The sequence below is a fragment of the Acinonyx jubatus genome, chromosome D4, assembly GCF_027475565.1.
Source record: "Acinonyx jubatus isolate Ajub_Pintada_27869175 chromosome D4, VMU_Ajub_asm_v1.0, whole genome shotgun sequence".
NCBI lineage: Eukaryota > Metazoa > Chordata > Mammalia > Carnivora > Felidae > Acinonyx > Acinonyx jubatus.
The window spans coordinates 12361126-12376698 of record NC_069391.1 but is presented as its reverse complement, the minus strand read 5'-3'; the positions used below and the strand labels follow the sequence as shown (position 1 = coordinate 12376698).

At 40.2% G+C, this 15573-nt stretch overlaps 2 protein-coding genes across 4 annotated transcripts in view; one reads left to right on the top strand and one right to left on the bottom strand.

Annotated features, from left to right (window-relative positions):
• LOC106965928 (olfactory receptor 1L8-like) overlaps nucleotides 1–15573 on the bottom strand; it is a 412015-nt gene that overhangs the window by 373954 nt on the left and 22488 nt on the right. The gene's annotated exons all lie outside the window — the stretch shown is intronic.
• LOC106966009 (olfactory receptor 1L1-like) lies at nucleotides 2825–3933 on the top strand. The gene is given in 2 exon segments (XM_015062094.3): nucleotides 2825–3698; nucleotides 3701–3933. Coding segments are annotated over 2 exon segments (927 nt in total). The 5' UTR covers nucleotides 2825–2914; the 3' UTR covers nucleotides 3844–3933.

The following is a 15573-nucleotide window of genomic DNA, read 5'->3' as shown; positions in this document are numbered from 1 at the left end:
AGAAGAGAAATTGCTGTGAGCTTATGGTAATTCTATTTTTTATTTCTTGAGCAACCTCCATACAGGTTTTCCATAATGGCCGTACCAATTTACATTCCCACCAACAATGTAGAATGGTTCCGTTTCTCCACATCCTTGCCAACACTTGTTGTCTTTTGTTTCCTTGGTAACAGCCATCATAACAGGTATGGGGCGATACCTTATTACAGTTCTGGTTTGCATTTCTCTAATGATGATTGACGTTGAGCATCTTTTCATATACCTGTTTGTCATTTGCATGTCTCCTTTGGGAAATGTCTGTTCACATCCTTAACCCATTTTTTAACTGGGCTATTGGGTTTCTTACTATTGGGCTGTAGGAGTTCAATCACTTGCTTCTTAATTGGAAACTTCTCGGGCAAGGCCCTTGACCCTACCTGGCACATGCACCTACCCTATGACCATGCCCCCTTGCCTCTTCCTGGCCTTTTCTCCATTTCTCCCACTGTCTCAGCTCAGAAACAGCCTGCCTGGGAACTAAGAAGGATGCATAGAGATAATCATAGGAATGAGGGTGTCGTAGCAAACCACTCTCTTGTCCCACATCAAAAAACCTTTGAGTAAGTCAAAAGTATTGGCTAAACAAAGGTCATCCGGCTTTGCTAAGATATTTGAAACCATTCTAGGTGACCTGGTTGTGGGAAGACTGTCAGCATTGGGCTCCATAACTTATCCGTCACTACTGCAGAAAAGACCTCACAAAGTAGGAAACCCACTGAAATCTCTGTCCCTTCTCATTCTCTGACCAGGAAATTCTAATGCTGCCTGTTTCACACCTCTCCAGAAGCTTTGATCTTGCTCTCCTTTCAGTGACCACCTCATCCATTTCACACACAGACACACAGACACACACACACACACACACACACACACACACACACACACTTTCTCACTTTCTTTTGCCTTAACCAGGTACTATATATTAAATATGAGGATTACTGGGGTGTCTGAGTGGCTTAGTCGGTTAAGCATCCAACTTCGACTCAGGTCAAGACCTTGTTCGTGAGTTAGAGTCCCACATCGGGCTCTATGCTGACAGCTCAGAGCCTGGAGCCTGCTTTGGATTTTGTGTCTCCCTCTCTCTTCCTCTCCCCTGCTCATGCTCTGCCTCTCTTTCTCTGAAAAATAAACATTAAAAAAGTATAAATATGAGAACTATTGTTTTCCATTATTATATATTACTTCATGTTATATATTATTTATATAATTATCACTTATATAGCACCTGCTCATTTACAAAACACTTTTCAGATATGTTCCTCCATTTGATGCCCACAACATTTTGACAGAAATGGTGTTGTACTTCTCCCATTTTTCCATGAGAAAAATAAAGACGGCACAAGATATTCAAAGGGGAACACCTGGTAAGTAACTACACCAGGACTAAAACCAAATCCTGGACTTTTTACACTAATTCTCCTGATCCAAAGAATCTAATTCTGGCGCTTATACAACATGCTCCGTCATTCAAGGTGCCGTCAAAGCTGTCCATTCTGAGTTTATTCTGTTAGCAAATATGTAACAGGCAGAGAGTTAATATAGCAGAATGGCAAAAAAAAAAAAAAAACAAGACCCCGAGGCCAAACTGCTTGCATTGGAAATATAGCCACTTACTAATAATATGATCTTGAGCATTTTTATACCCTTTGGATAAATTCCTAGTAGTGTAAGTCAACAGATGAATATAGGGGAAGGCAAGGGAAGGAAAAATAAGATAAAAACAGAGAGGGAGGCAAACCGTAAGAGACTCTTAAATACAGAGAATAAACTGAAGGTTGCTGGAAGAGAGGTGGGTGGGGAGATGTGTAAAATAGGTGATGGGCATGAAGGAGGGCACTTTTCTAGATGAGCACTGGGTGTCATATGTAAGAGACGAATCACTGAGTTCTACTCCTGAAGCCAAGACTATACTGTATGTTAACTAACTTGAATTTAAATTTAAAAAAACCACACATGATCTTCAGTTTCCTCATCTGTATACTGCCAGAGTTATTACATGGATTAAATAATCATACAGTGCCTAGCACATGTAAATACTCTTGATGTGTTTGATATTTGTATTCTCCACCTGCTACAAGGATACAGTGGTGAACTGGGGATACAGTGTAACAGCCAGACAGGTCCCTGCCCTTGCCGAAGTAATATCCTGGGCCTCTGTGTGTCAGTGGTGTCTCATTGTGCTCTACCTGGTAAGAGAAATCAAATTGGTCCATAGTTCCAAGCACTTGGGAGGAAAAAAAAAAAAAAAGATGCTTCAGAAGCCCATGCTTCTGCATCTTAGGGAACATGCAGACAGTATGGATCTTTTCCAACATTGGAAAGGATTTTATTTAAGTGCTTTCAACATTGAAAAAAAAATCACTGATAGTGTCCTTGGGAGTAGACTTCATTTCACCCATGTTTCTTATACCCCTGTTTCTCCCTTTATCTGGAGTCACTGGCAGACATCTGCAGATCTCTTCCTGAATTCTGCTCTCAAACTAATCCTGACCCTAGGCAAGGTGGACATTAGGAGTCCAAGGCCAGGAACATAGTGACTGACCAGGATTAAATTCTGGCTATTGGCCAGAATGACTTCATCCTGAGCACAAGAGCAGGTAATTGACTTCTGATTATGTTTCACTGCAGCCGAGTCTCTGTCTTTATGTGGATAAGCAGAGCCACAATTCCTGCCAAACTGAGGTCCCGCTTTGTTCTTTCTGGGCCTTGCTTCACTGCACCCATTTCAAGGGTAAGAATCCAGTTCCTGAAGCCACATCAAAAATGCATACTCTCATCAATTATACCAGCCTTCACGGGAAGTTATAACAACTGGAGACTCCAAGCCAGTACACATGCCTAACATTCCTTTGTATTTTCTACTTGCAGGATAAAAATGTCAAGGGGAAACCAGAGTCACATCACAGAATTCCTCCTTCTGGGACTGACCAGTGACCCTAAGCACCAGGAGTGGCTCTTTGCCAGCTTTCTGGCCATGTATCTGGTCAACGTGGCTGGCAACTCAGTCATCATTGCAGCCATCCGGGGGGACACCCGCCTCCACACCCCCATGTACTTCTTCCTCTCCAATCTGTCCCTGGTGGACATCTGCTTTACAAATGTCATCGTGCCACGGATGCTGGCAAACATGCTGAACAAGACCAAGAAGATCTCCTTTGCCCAGTGCCTCACACAGATGTATTTCTTTGTGACCTGTGCAATCACTGACAGCTTCCTCCTGGCTGCCATGGCTATTGACCGCTACATGGCCATCTGTAACCCACTGCATTACACCACGACCATGAGCCCCCAGCGCTGTCTCCTGCTGGTGACAGTGTCCTGGGTGCTGTCCCACCTTCACTCACTCACCCACACGATTCTCATGGCCCGCCTCTCCTTCTGTGGGCCCAACGTCATCCACCACTTCTTCTGTGACGTCCAGCCACTGCTGACGCTCTCCTGCTCTGACACCTCTGTCAATGAGCTTTTGGCCTTCACAGAGGGCTCCTTGGTGATCATGAGTCCCTTCATCTTGATCATTGTCTCTTACGTCCACATCACCCGTGCCGTTCTGAGGGTCCCTTCTCGAGGAGGCAGGCGCAAGGTCTTCTCCACCTGTGGGTCCCACCTCACAGTTGTGGCACTCTTCTATGGGACTGCCATCTCTGTGTACATTCGCCCCCATCCACCTACTCAGTGACAAAGGACAGTGTGGTCACTGTTATTTATACTGTGGTAATCCCCATGTTGAACCCTTTTATCTACAGTCTTAGGAACAAGGACATGAAACAAGCCTTGAGAAAGCTGACTAGGAGAAAGGAATAGAATACTCATATTCTGCTACCTCTAGGAGTTTAATCATTGACTCAACAATTAAAGGTTAAGCACCTACTACCTGCAGATACTATGTTTAATTCTGTGAGGAAGGCAAAATACATCAATCATCTCTTCTGTCCCCAAAAGTATTTACAGTCTAGTTAGCAGAAAGGAAAAGACTGTTAAAAGCTTACTGTAATCAGAATGTCATACTTTTTCATATTATCAACCTTAATAAATTATAAAATAACTCCCCAACTCCCTTCTTCCTCACTTTATCCCTTCTTTTTTATAATCTTTTTTAAAAATTTTTTAAAGTTTATTTATTTTTGACAAAGAGAGTGCATGAGAGGAGGAGAGAGGCAAAGAGAAAGAGGGAGACACAGAATCCGAAGCAGGCTCCATGCTCTGAGCTGTCAGCACAGAGCCTGATGTGGGCCTCAAACCCACAAACCACGAGATCACGACCAGAGCCGAAGATGGATGTTTAACCGACTGAGCCACCCAGGTGCCCGTTTTTTATACTCTTCAGTTCATGCATCTTATTATGTAAATTACCAGTGTAGACCAATATGTTTAACCATAAAGAGTAAGGAAGAAAAGCTTCTGAATGTATAGTTTCAACAGTTTAGGCATATGGTTTAATGTTCCTACCAAATAAGTCATTAATTCTACACTTGGTTCTCTTGGACCTGAATAGATTTTCTTAGTAAGATATAGTATAAATATCAATATAACAAAGCTCATACTGCTCCATAGCTGTCTACTTAAGGGCTTAAGGAGGTAACAAACTAACCTGGAGTGGTAAAAAGGTCATAGAATTCTAAGACAAGAAACTTGAAATTAGGTCACAACTTGGTCTTCCTAGTATTATGAAGAAGGCTGTCACTATCTCCAAGCCCCATTTTCCTCAAGGACAAAAGTAAGCATCTGTGTGCAGTACATCCTGGAGAGGAGAGTCAGATCCAAAAATGGGTGACAAGAGTGTCCTCAAGGAGGAGTGATTTGGTGTGTACTGAGTCCAAGTACGGTGAAGAAGGCATCCCTGTTGGGAGCCTGGATCTTTGGAGACACAGCTAATTACAGGACTGGGGCAGAGAAAGAATAAGATGATCCTGGAACATCTTGAGATAGAAAGCAAGAAAGTGCCTAGAGAATGGTGGGAACATATCAAAAGAACACAGAAGCAATAAATTACATAACTCACTGAATAAAGTAAAAAAACGGGAGTCTATACCAATATAGGTAAATGAACAGATGGGAAGAATTTTGGTGAGGAATGGGGTAGTTACGTCATTTCATAAAATATGTATTTATAACAAAGAGGAAAAGTAACTTCACAGAGAAGTCTGGCAGAACCACTTTAATCCAGTAATCAGAATGAATATCAATAGTAATGGGACAATTCAAAATCCTGTACCCCCTGATAGGGTGCAATGACAAGAATCAAGTGTCACTTCTATGATATTCCTGCCAACAATGGATAGCCCAAATCTAGTCATAAGGAAATGAAAAATAAGCCAAATTGAGGGATATTCTAGAAAACAAGTACCCCATAATATTCAAAGATGTCAAGTGTGTGAAAGTTAAGGAAAGTTTGTGGGATTATTCCAGCCTGGGGGAAACAAGTTAAATGTAATAGAGGATTCTAAACTGGATATTTTTATTATTCCTTTTGCTATGGAGACATTATTGGGACAAGCAGTGAAACTTTACATGGTAGATATGGTAATGTATTAATGTTAATTTCCTGATTTCAATTTTATTGTGACTATGGAGGAGAATGTCTCCATTTGTAGGAAATACATACTAAACTATTTGAGGGAGAAAGGTCAGGTTTTGTGCCATAATGGCATTTTTCTGTAATCTGGAGACTGTTTCAAAATTTTAGACAATTTTTTTTTAGTTTCAGCTGTAGAAGTTAGTGATTCATCACTTACATACAATACCCAGTGCTCATCACAAGTGTCCTTCTTATATCTATCATCTATTTAACCCATCCCCCCACACACCACCCCTCCATCAACCCTCAGTTTGTTCTCTGTAGATTAGAGTCTGTTTCCTGGTTTGCATCTCTTTTTTTTTCTCCTATGTTCATCTGTTTTGTTTCTTAAATTTCCCATATGAGTGAAATCATGTGATATTTGTCTTTCTCTGACTAACTTATTTTGCTTAGCATAATACTCTCTAGCTCTATCCACATCATTGCAAATGACAAGATTTCATTCTTTTTATCACTGAGTAATATTCCACTGTGTGTGTATGTATATATATACATACATACATACATATATGTATGTATACATATATATACATATATGTATATACCATTTCTTCTCTTTCCATTTATCAATCTATGGACATTTGGGCTCTGTCCATACTTTGGCTATTGTTGATAAAGCTGCTATAAACACTGGGGTATATGTGTTCCTTCTCATAAGTATTTTTTTATCCTTTGGGTAAATACCTACTATTGCAACTGTGGATCATAAGGTAGTTCTACTTTTAACTTTTGGAGGAATCTTAATACTGTTTTCCAGAGTGGCTGCACCAGTTTGCATTCCCACCAATAGTGTAAGAGGATTCCCCTTTCTCTTCATCCTTGCCAACACCTGTTGTTTCCTGTGTTGTTAATTTTAGCCATTCTGACAGGTGTGAAGTGATATCTCATCATAGTTTTGATTTACATTTCCCTGATGAGTGACATTGCACACTTTTTCATTTGTCTGTTGGCCATCTGTATGTCTTCTTTGGAAAAATGTCTATTCATGTCTTCTGCCCATTTTTAAACTGGAATGTTTGTTTTTTGGTGTTGAGTTTGATAAGTTCTTTATATATTTTGGATACTAACCCTTTATCAGATATATCATTTGAAAATATCTTCTCTCATTCAATAGTCTGTTTTATTGATGGTTCCTTCATTGTACAGAAGATTTTTATTTTGACTTACTCCTAATAGTTTATTTTTGCTTTTTTTTTCCCTTGCCTCAGGAGACATATCTAGTAAGAAGTTGCTACAGACTTGAAGAATTCTTTAAGCTGCTAAATACTTTCAATATCATAAGAACCTCAAACTTAGTGACCATTTCTGAAGAAAATGAAATATTGAAATATGGGAGTGCCTTGATGGCTCAGTTGGTTATGAATCCAACTCTTGGTTTTGGCTCAGGTCATGATCTCACAGTTCATGAGATTGAACCCCACATCGGGCTCCAAGCTGACAGTGTGGAGCCTGCTTGAGATTCTCTCTCTCTCCCTCTCTCTCTCTCTCTTCCTCCCCTTCCCCCACTTGCACTCTCTCTCTCTTTCAAAATAAATAAACTTAAAAAAATGTTAAAATACAAATTATCACTGTCATAAAAATGTATTTCCATGAAGTAAAGGTGTGGTAGATATTTTATAACAAATTATTGTATCCTACTACCTTGTATAGTAATCAAACTTTCTATTATTTTAAAATATCATCTATTTATTTACATAGTGTGTTGGATTGACTACTGTCAATCCACCACTCTAGAACTACATTTCCCAGAATTCCTTTCTCTCTATGGTTCTGGGATAGTTTGCCAAAAAAGGAACTTATATCATATTTGGAACAGAGAAGTGAAGTGCAAGACATTATTCCCTGGAGACAGATACAGCCAAATGTGTGGACAGAGTAAGAATTTATAATAGCTCCTGAAAAAATTCATGAAACCACCTGCTTTGCAACTGCAAACTAAGACACTTTGTGGAAACTTCTCAGATATTCTCAAGAGTTATGGCATCTTCTAGGCAAGCCTTTGAGAACCCTCTGCTTTACAAAAACAAAATAACAAGCCCCAAATGGAGCTGTTTATTCTAAGCCCTGTGCCATCAAATTTGGGTTTGACTTCATTATGGTTTTGGCTCTCCCGGAAATGGAATCTTAAACCAATCAATCAGGAGTCACCTAATCAGCACTAGGTCAATAATCCTATAGAAAGATCCCTGCCATCCCCTAAAAGAAAGCGACTTTGCAATAATCAACCCACTTTTTTCTTTTTTTCCTGAAGTATAGCTGACATAAAATGTTATATTAGTTTCACCTTTTTGTCTAGTATAACTTCCTGATTCCCACTCCCTTCTGGCCTATGAAAGTCTTTCACTTTGTACAACCCCTCAGAGCTTCTTTCCATCTGCTAGATTGAATGCTACCCAATTTTAATTGACTTTTGCTCAAATTTAAATTTTTAATATATCTCAGTTTATATTTTTAAGTTTTTATTTAAATTCCAGTTAGTTAAGATAGGTGCAGCCACTCTGTAAAACAGTATGGAGGTTCCTCAAAAAGTTAAAAATAGAACTACCCTACGATCCAGCAATTGCATTACCAGGTATTTACCCAAAGAATACAAAAATACTATTTCAAAGGGATACATGCACCCTGATGTTTATAGCAGCATTATCTACAATAGCCAAATTATGGAAGCAGCCCAAGTGTCCTTCAACTGATGAATGGATAAAGAAGATATGGTGTGTGTGTGTGTGTAATGGAAATAATTCAGCCATAAAAAAGAATGAAATCTTGCCATTTGCAAAGACATGGATGGAACAGAGTGTAATGTTAAGTGAAATGAGTCACAGAAAGACAAATACCATATGATTTCACTTATATGTCTTAGTTTATTTTTAACAAGTGCTTCTGGCCAAGATCTTCAGTGTCAGTCTCCTTTACCTCTAGTAGAAGCTTCTCTGACCTTTGTTCCTCTCATTCTTTAAAGAATTCTATATGTCCCAAATGCTGTATTAAACTTATTATATGAGGAACATAGAATACCATGTTTTTCTAACTGGTTGATAAACATTTTAGTACCAAAGATGGCTCCAAAGAAAGAGAGACTTAAATAAGAGAATCTAGAATTAATTAAATAAGAGAATCTAGAATCCAATCTGCTTAGATTTGAAAGTAGTAATGACCTTGCCAGTGGAAAATGGGACACTGGCAACCCATGGAATCCACTACAAACAATGTTATGATCACTTGGGAGACCAAGAAGCCTTAGCAATAGAATGCTAGAATGGAAAGAAAGAGTATAAAAAGAGTGGGGTGTACTGGCTGCTTCAGATTATAGCAGAGAACTTTGAGAAAGAACATGGCAAGCTCAACAATTTACACTTCAAACTCAAGACATGAGTAAAAAGCTAAAAGCTTTTATGATTCCATGAAAAAAAAAAAAAAAATCCCGGGGCGCCTGGGTGGCGCAGTCGGTTAAGCGTCCGACTTCAGCCAGGTCACGATCTCGCGGTCCGTGAGTTCGAGCCCTGCGTCGGGCTCTGGGCTGATGGCTCAGAGCCTGGAGCCTGTTTCTGATTCTGTGTCTCCCTGTCTCTCTGCCCCTCCCCCGTTCATGCTCTGTCTCTCTCTGTCCCAAAAATAAATAAAAAATAAACGTTGAAAGAAAAAAAATTTTTTTAAAAAGAAAAAAAAAATCCCTTCTTACTTCTGTCACAGGACCCAGATTAATAAAAAGCAAACCTATGGGGCGCCTGGGTGGCTCAGTCAGGTAAGCATCTAACTCTTGGTTTCGGCTCAGGTTTGTGAGTTTGAGCAGCATGGAGCCTGCTTGGGATTCATTCATTCATTCTCTCTCTCTCTCTCTCTCTCTCTCTCTCTCTCTCTCTCCCTTCCTCCCTCCCTCCCTCTCTGTCTCTCCCCTGCTCACACTCTCTCTCTCTCTAAAAATAGATAAAATAAACTTTTTTTAAAAAGTTAAAAATAAAATAAAATAAAATAAAATAAAATAAAATAAAATAAAATAAAATAAAAAGCAAACCCAGAATCTCACCCTGTAAGTGACCAAATTACAGAACAAATCAGATTTATGGCCTTGTCATTTATGTTAAAGTCAGGGCATTTACTGGGAAAGAATGGTTTCCTGAAAATTTGAATGGGAAAATTTTGATAGACAGTGATGAATCTGAGTACTTGGAACACCCAAATGTCTGAGCCCCCTTTGCCACTTCTCACGGAGAAGTTATCTGCCCTTTGCTCTTACCAGCTAGAATAATTCCTCCTATGGCAGTCATCTTGCAGGGGAATGTTGATTCTTCTCAAGACCAACTTGTATCACCTCTCTGAGTCTACAGACTCATAATCAAACTCAAATCATGGCAGACCCAGCAGGAGAATTACCGAGTTTGCCCTGATGCACCCAAAGGGGCAGTGGTATATTGTATTCAACTTACTCTCAATAGGGCAGCAAAAAATAAAATGGAAATTTATAGAAAGGAATGAAACAAATGTGGCCAAAGGTTAATAACCGGTGTATCTGCATGAAGGATATATGTTTGCCACAATATTCTTTCCATTTTTATGTGACTTTGAAATTTTTCCACATAAAACTTTGGAAGCAAAAACATAAATCAGATCATATCCCCCCTCCGCTCAAAACCTCACAATGACCCAGTGGCCTCGCATCTCACTCATAGAAAGAGCCAAGTCCTTGTAATAGCCTACCAGACTCTACATAATTTGTCCCCCCACACCCCTCTGCCTTCTCACCCTGCTGGTCCTGTCTTTACCTGTGCCCCTCCAGAAACACTGATCTCTGGTGTTCCTTAAAAAAACATGGACTGCTTCCACCTCAGGCCCTTTGAATTCACCATTTCCACTGTCTGAAATGCTTTTTCCTCAGATACTCACACATATCAACACTTCTGCTCTCTCTAAATTCAGACCTTGCTTAAATAACACTCAAAATCCTCGGCATTTTCCTTCTGTGAACACAGCTATCCCACACTTCCCAGCCTTTCTTAGAGTTAAATGTGACCATGGAACTGAGTTCCAGCCAAAAGCATGTGGGTAGGAAAAATGCACAACACTTTTCAGCCTGGCCCATTCAAGTCTCCTACCTGCTACACTCTCTCTTAACCCAACCATGGGCTGAATAGAAAGGACTTTGAGAAACTAGGGTAGGGTACAGCCACAGGAGGAAGAATTCCAGGACCCTGAAGGAAATCACACGTAGAAATCACATTCATGTTGGACTTTGGGTCAGCAAAAAATAAACTTTTATTGTGTAAGCCAACAATAAATAGGTATAATAATAGTATTATTGGGCTATTGTAGATAGTGAGCTATTGTAAAGATTTGCAATGACAAATACACAGTCATCAGCACAGAACTTTGGAATTCACTCAATATGTGTTATTAATGGCAGTGAAAGGGGTTCTTGAAACTGAGAAAATAACATGTGCTTGATAATCATTAGACATGCCTTGACTGGTAATATCACAACTGTTAGAATTGTGCAAAGCTGACCCAAGGGTATAAAGTTTCAGTTATTCCAGATTAATACATTCTTGAGATAGAATTTAGATCCTAGTGACTACAGTTAACAGCACTGTATTGTACACATGAAATGTGCTAAGAGGGCAGATCCTAAGTTTTTTCACCACACACTCAAAAAAATGGTAACTATGTGAGGTGACGGATGTGGTGATGGACGTGATAACTATGTAGCTTGATTGTGGTGATCATTTCACAGTGTATATGTACATCAAAACATCAAGCATATACCTTAAATATATACAAATTTAATTTGTCAATTATACTTCAATAAAGCTGAGAAATAAGAATTGTTTGAAGTCATTTTTCTGAGTCGAAGTAAATTAGAATACCTGACAGAGGATTGAAAACTTTAGCTTATAAATGTCAAAGTATGTGTTAGACCCTAGCTGTGTCTACCATTCTGCTCAGCAAATGAGTTGTAAACCAGATGAGTGAGAGAGAGAGGTCAAAGGAAGCCTGGAGCAGCCAGTCCTGAAAATCCAGGAGAAGGAGAATGTTTACAATGCAGAGGAACCCAGTCCCCACCATCACAGGGTACAAGGAAAAGCGTAAGACTAGAACAACCCCAAGGACCTGAACAAGTCCCAGTGCTGCTTAAAGATGGATAGGGTGGTCTGGGCAGAAGTGAGCTTTCCACCACAGGAGGTGTACCAGCAAATGATGGATGATATGGGAGAAGATCAATTGTTGTTGAAAGAGTGACCAGTGATATTTAAGACTGATTATGCTGAGATTCACTAACAGAAAAAAAGAACCATAATACGTAGCCTGTTCATAGTCTCCCTGTTACTAGACCTTCCTAAGAATACCTCTTGCCTGAATTGTCACCCATTACCTGTCACCTCTAACTACTTTATCTGCCCTGATGGCCTCCCATTAGCACACCCCGTATGTCCACTCAAGCATGGACTCTGCTCAAGTGTGTATCTCCTCTGTCTAGATCCATCTTTCTACTAATCTCTGAGTTTCTCACAAAGTTCTCTGTATAATTTAGACTCATATTTGGCTGAAAGTAATGGAAAATGTTACCACAATGGTTTAATCAATTGGGAAGGGGGTGTTTATATCCTACCTATCCCCTAAGATATCAGAAGAGATGGTTGTTTGCATTAGGTCCATGCCTCTGTGATGTCAGAGATGCTATGTGTCTCAATCTCTTGACTCTTCTTATTATGGCTGCTTCAGCTCCAACTAAAAGAGTTAAAGGAAGTAAAAGAGAGAGAGAGAGAGAGAGAAAGAAGAGAGTGAGAAACACAGGGAAGGGATAGCAATATATGACTTATGTTTACATCTTTTCATTGACCGAGACTACGTTGGGGGCCTCCTCCAGCTGAGATAGAGGCTGAAAATCTAATGTATAACTTTTACAGCCTGCATTCTAAAGGTAGGAAAGGAGAAGGGGATTGGATCAGGTACTGGGTGAACCAACCTATGGTGTCTGCTTCACCCCACTCTGATGTGTCCTGTCCTCAACGAGTTGGTAATATATCGGGTAAAATGAAACGAACACAAATAAAAGCATACCAGATTGAAAGGGGGTCCCCCCAGTGTGACTGTGGAAAGGCCAGCACTACATGAATCAAAGGAAGTGCCAAATGAGTCATATTTAAAGATGAGCAAATATGGTAAGCTTTCACAGCAGAGGAAGGCTAGACTTGGAAGACAAAATTTTTCAGGCAAGCAAAGATGGTGAGCCTCAGTAAATCAGTGATGTCAAGGAAATGGCACGTGCAGATCCACATGGCAATTAGGTGCTAAGAATGGCAAGAAGCCAAGGATGGCTATGGCCTCAGGAAGTACTGATAGGTGATGAAAACTAGAAAAAGGACCTGTCCATGGAATGCTATGAATGGCAAGCTAAGGAATTTTAATTATTTTCAATAAATATAGTAAACCTAACATTCCAGCCTCCTCTCTGATCACTCCTACATATTCACTCTAAATTTGAGTAACATGGCTATTTTCAGATCTCCAGACATGGTATGTCTGCCCATGAGGTGGTCCCTCTGCCTTCAGTGTCCTTCTACCATGACTCTCTGGCCATCTTTTACCTAAACGTTCAAGAAACAGCTCAAGTGTCATTTATACTCTAAATGATTTTCTCAACCCATCCCTAATCCCCCGCCTCACCCAACCATGAATTCAATGCTCATTTTTCCATACTCCTAAGGCTTCTACATACTCCTATTGTATAAGATTGATCACTCCATGTAATTACGCTAATACAGGTCACTCTCCCTTCTAGAGTGTATGAATAAGGACTTACTTGGTGTGATTGACTTCTTTATTTCTAGCATCTAATATAGTACTGAATGAATAAATGAACTGAAAGTTTTAATCAAGGGAGCAACATAACTGAAGGCAAAGCCACATTCAGAGTATTTTCTGGCTTTCTCATTCTGAGAAGCTGATGATACAATGGCTGCATTACATCAGATATGGTAGGAGTATCTTTAAGTCTCTGTTTGCTGTTCCTGGGCATGATGTACTCACCTAAGGTCTTAAAACACTTTATAAATATAATTGTTTTTGGTAGCACAGCAGTAAGAGTGTATTCTTGCTTGGAATAACTTTTTAAATTTTTCACAAAGATTTTAAAAAGAAATACCCTGCTGATATATTATTTATTACTTTAGCCAATGGTTTTGAATGCCCACTATGGGCCAGAGTCTGTGCTAGATGTCAAGGGGACACATCAGTGAAGTAAAAAGTAGACATGACCCTACCCTCAATGAGCCATTCCTCCAATGGAGCAAGAGCTTGCTCAGGATTATCAGAATAGGGGGGAAAGCAGATAAATTTGTAGAACATCTGAAGATGACTTAGCACCATGGAGGAGAAAATAAGAGGGAGCCATCAAAGACATTCCTAGGTGTAGTCTCCACATAACAAAGTAGAATAAGTGTGAAATATAGGACTGAGACAACCCTGAATTTGAAGTTAGCTGCAGCACTTTCTAGTTATGTGAATTTGGGCAAGTTTTTGTTTTATTTTTTGAATATTTATTTATCTCTGAGAGACAGAGACACATATCGTGAGTGGGGAAGGGATGGAGAGAGCCAGAGACACAGAATACGAAGCAGGATTCAGGCTCTGAGCTGTCAGCACAGAGCCTGACACGGGGCTTGAACCACGAGCTGTGAGCTCATGACCTGAGCCGAAGTTGGAAGTTCCACCAACTGAGCCACACAGATGCCCCTAGGCAAGTTTTTTTTAATAGTTTCCTTTTTTAATGTTTTTATTTATTTTTGAGACAGAGAAAGACAGAGCATGAGCAGGGGAGGGGCAGAGAGAGAGGGAGACAGAATCTGAAGCAGGATCCAGGCTCTGAGCTGTCAGAACAGAGCCTGACATGGAGCTCGAACTTACGGACTATGAGATCATGACCTGAGCTGAGGTCGGACGCTCAACCGACTAAGCCACCCAGGCATCCCCTTAGGCAAGTTTTTTAATAAGACTGAGCGTCATTTCCCTCATCTGCAAAAACAAGAACACTGCACTTGAAGAGTGATATATAAAAATATCACATAAGCATTTGATAAATGGTTATTATTATATGAACATATTCTTAAGTTTATTTCATTCTCCAGGCAACCTGCCCTGCCATACAGGTACTAAAATTTAGATGACAAGCCTAAAATTTAGAGAAGCTAATCAAATCACAACTACTCATTGTGAGTGAAGAGAATCTTTACCCTTAGGATCCTTTCCATGGCACCACACATCACTCCCCAACATCCCAGGGACAGCCTCAGGTCCAAGCCTTCTCTATTTACCTACCTCCATCTCCTTCAAAATCACAATGGTAACAAACTAATTATCTGAGATTCAAAGAAACTTGCCACCCTGGAATGCAGAGATTTCTCAGTCTCTACTGTTCTCCCCAAGGCTCCCCTCTTAATGAGCTCTCCAGGGGCGGTTGATGGAAATACCGTCTGCCTCCTTGGGATGATTCATGTGAAAGGCAATCACCTCCTTCCAGGTCTTCATCCTTCCTCATCATTTGAGTAAATCTTCAGAGACCAGTGATGGTAGCTGGGCATGAGAGAAAGCCTTGGGTTCCAGATGGCTGAGGCTACATTGAAAGATTACTTCTCTAAAGGAAGAGAAGTGTCTGAGATGACAATCACACACACAACAGTCAGAGTGTAGTGAGTCCTGTCTGCTCCCACACCAAGTCTGGATCTTTTCTTCCTCACTTGATACGAGAGTTCTATCTCCCCAGCCCCCATGTTCTCCCTAATCACCAAGGCCAGTGAGGCTGAGGAGAAGATGCCTGGATTCTCGAATGACCACCCTGGAGGTCACGATCCCTTTTCTGAGTAAGTAGCTGTTATCATCTACCCATTGTTACACCCAAGTCCTACAAACCCTGGAGCATTAGAAACTAAGAAATCGTGTTGTAAATCATCCCCTTTTCCAAGGAC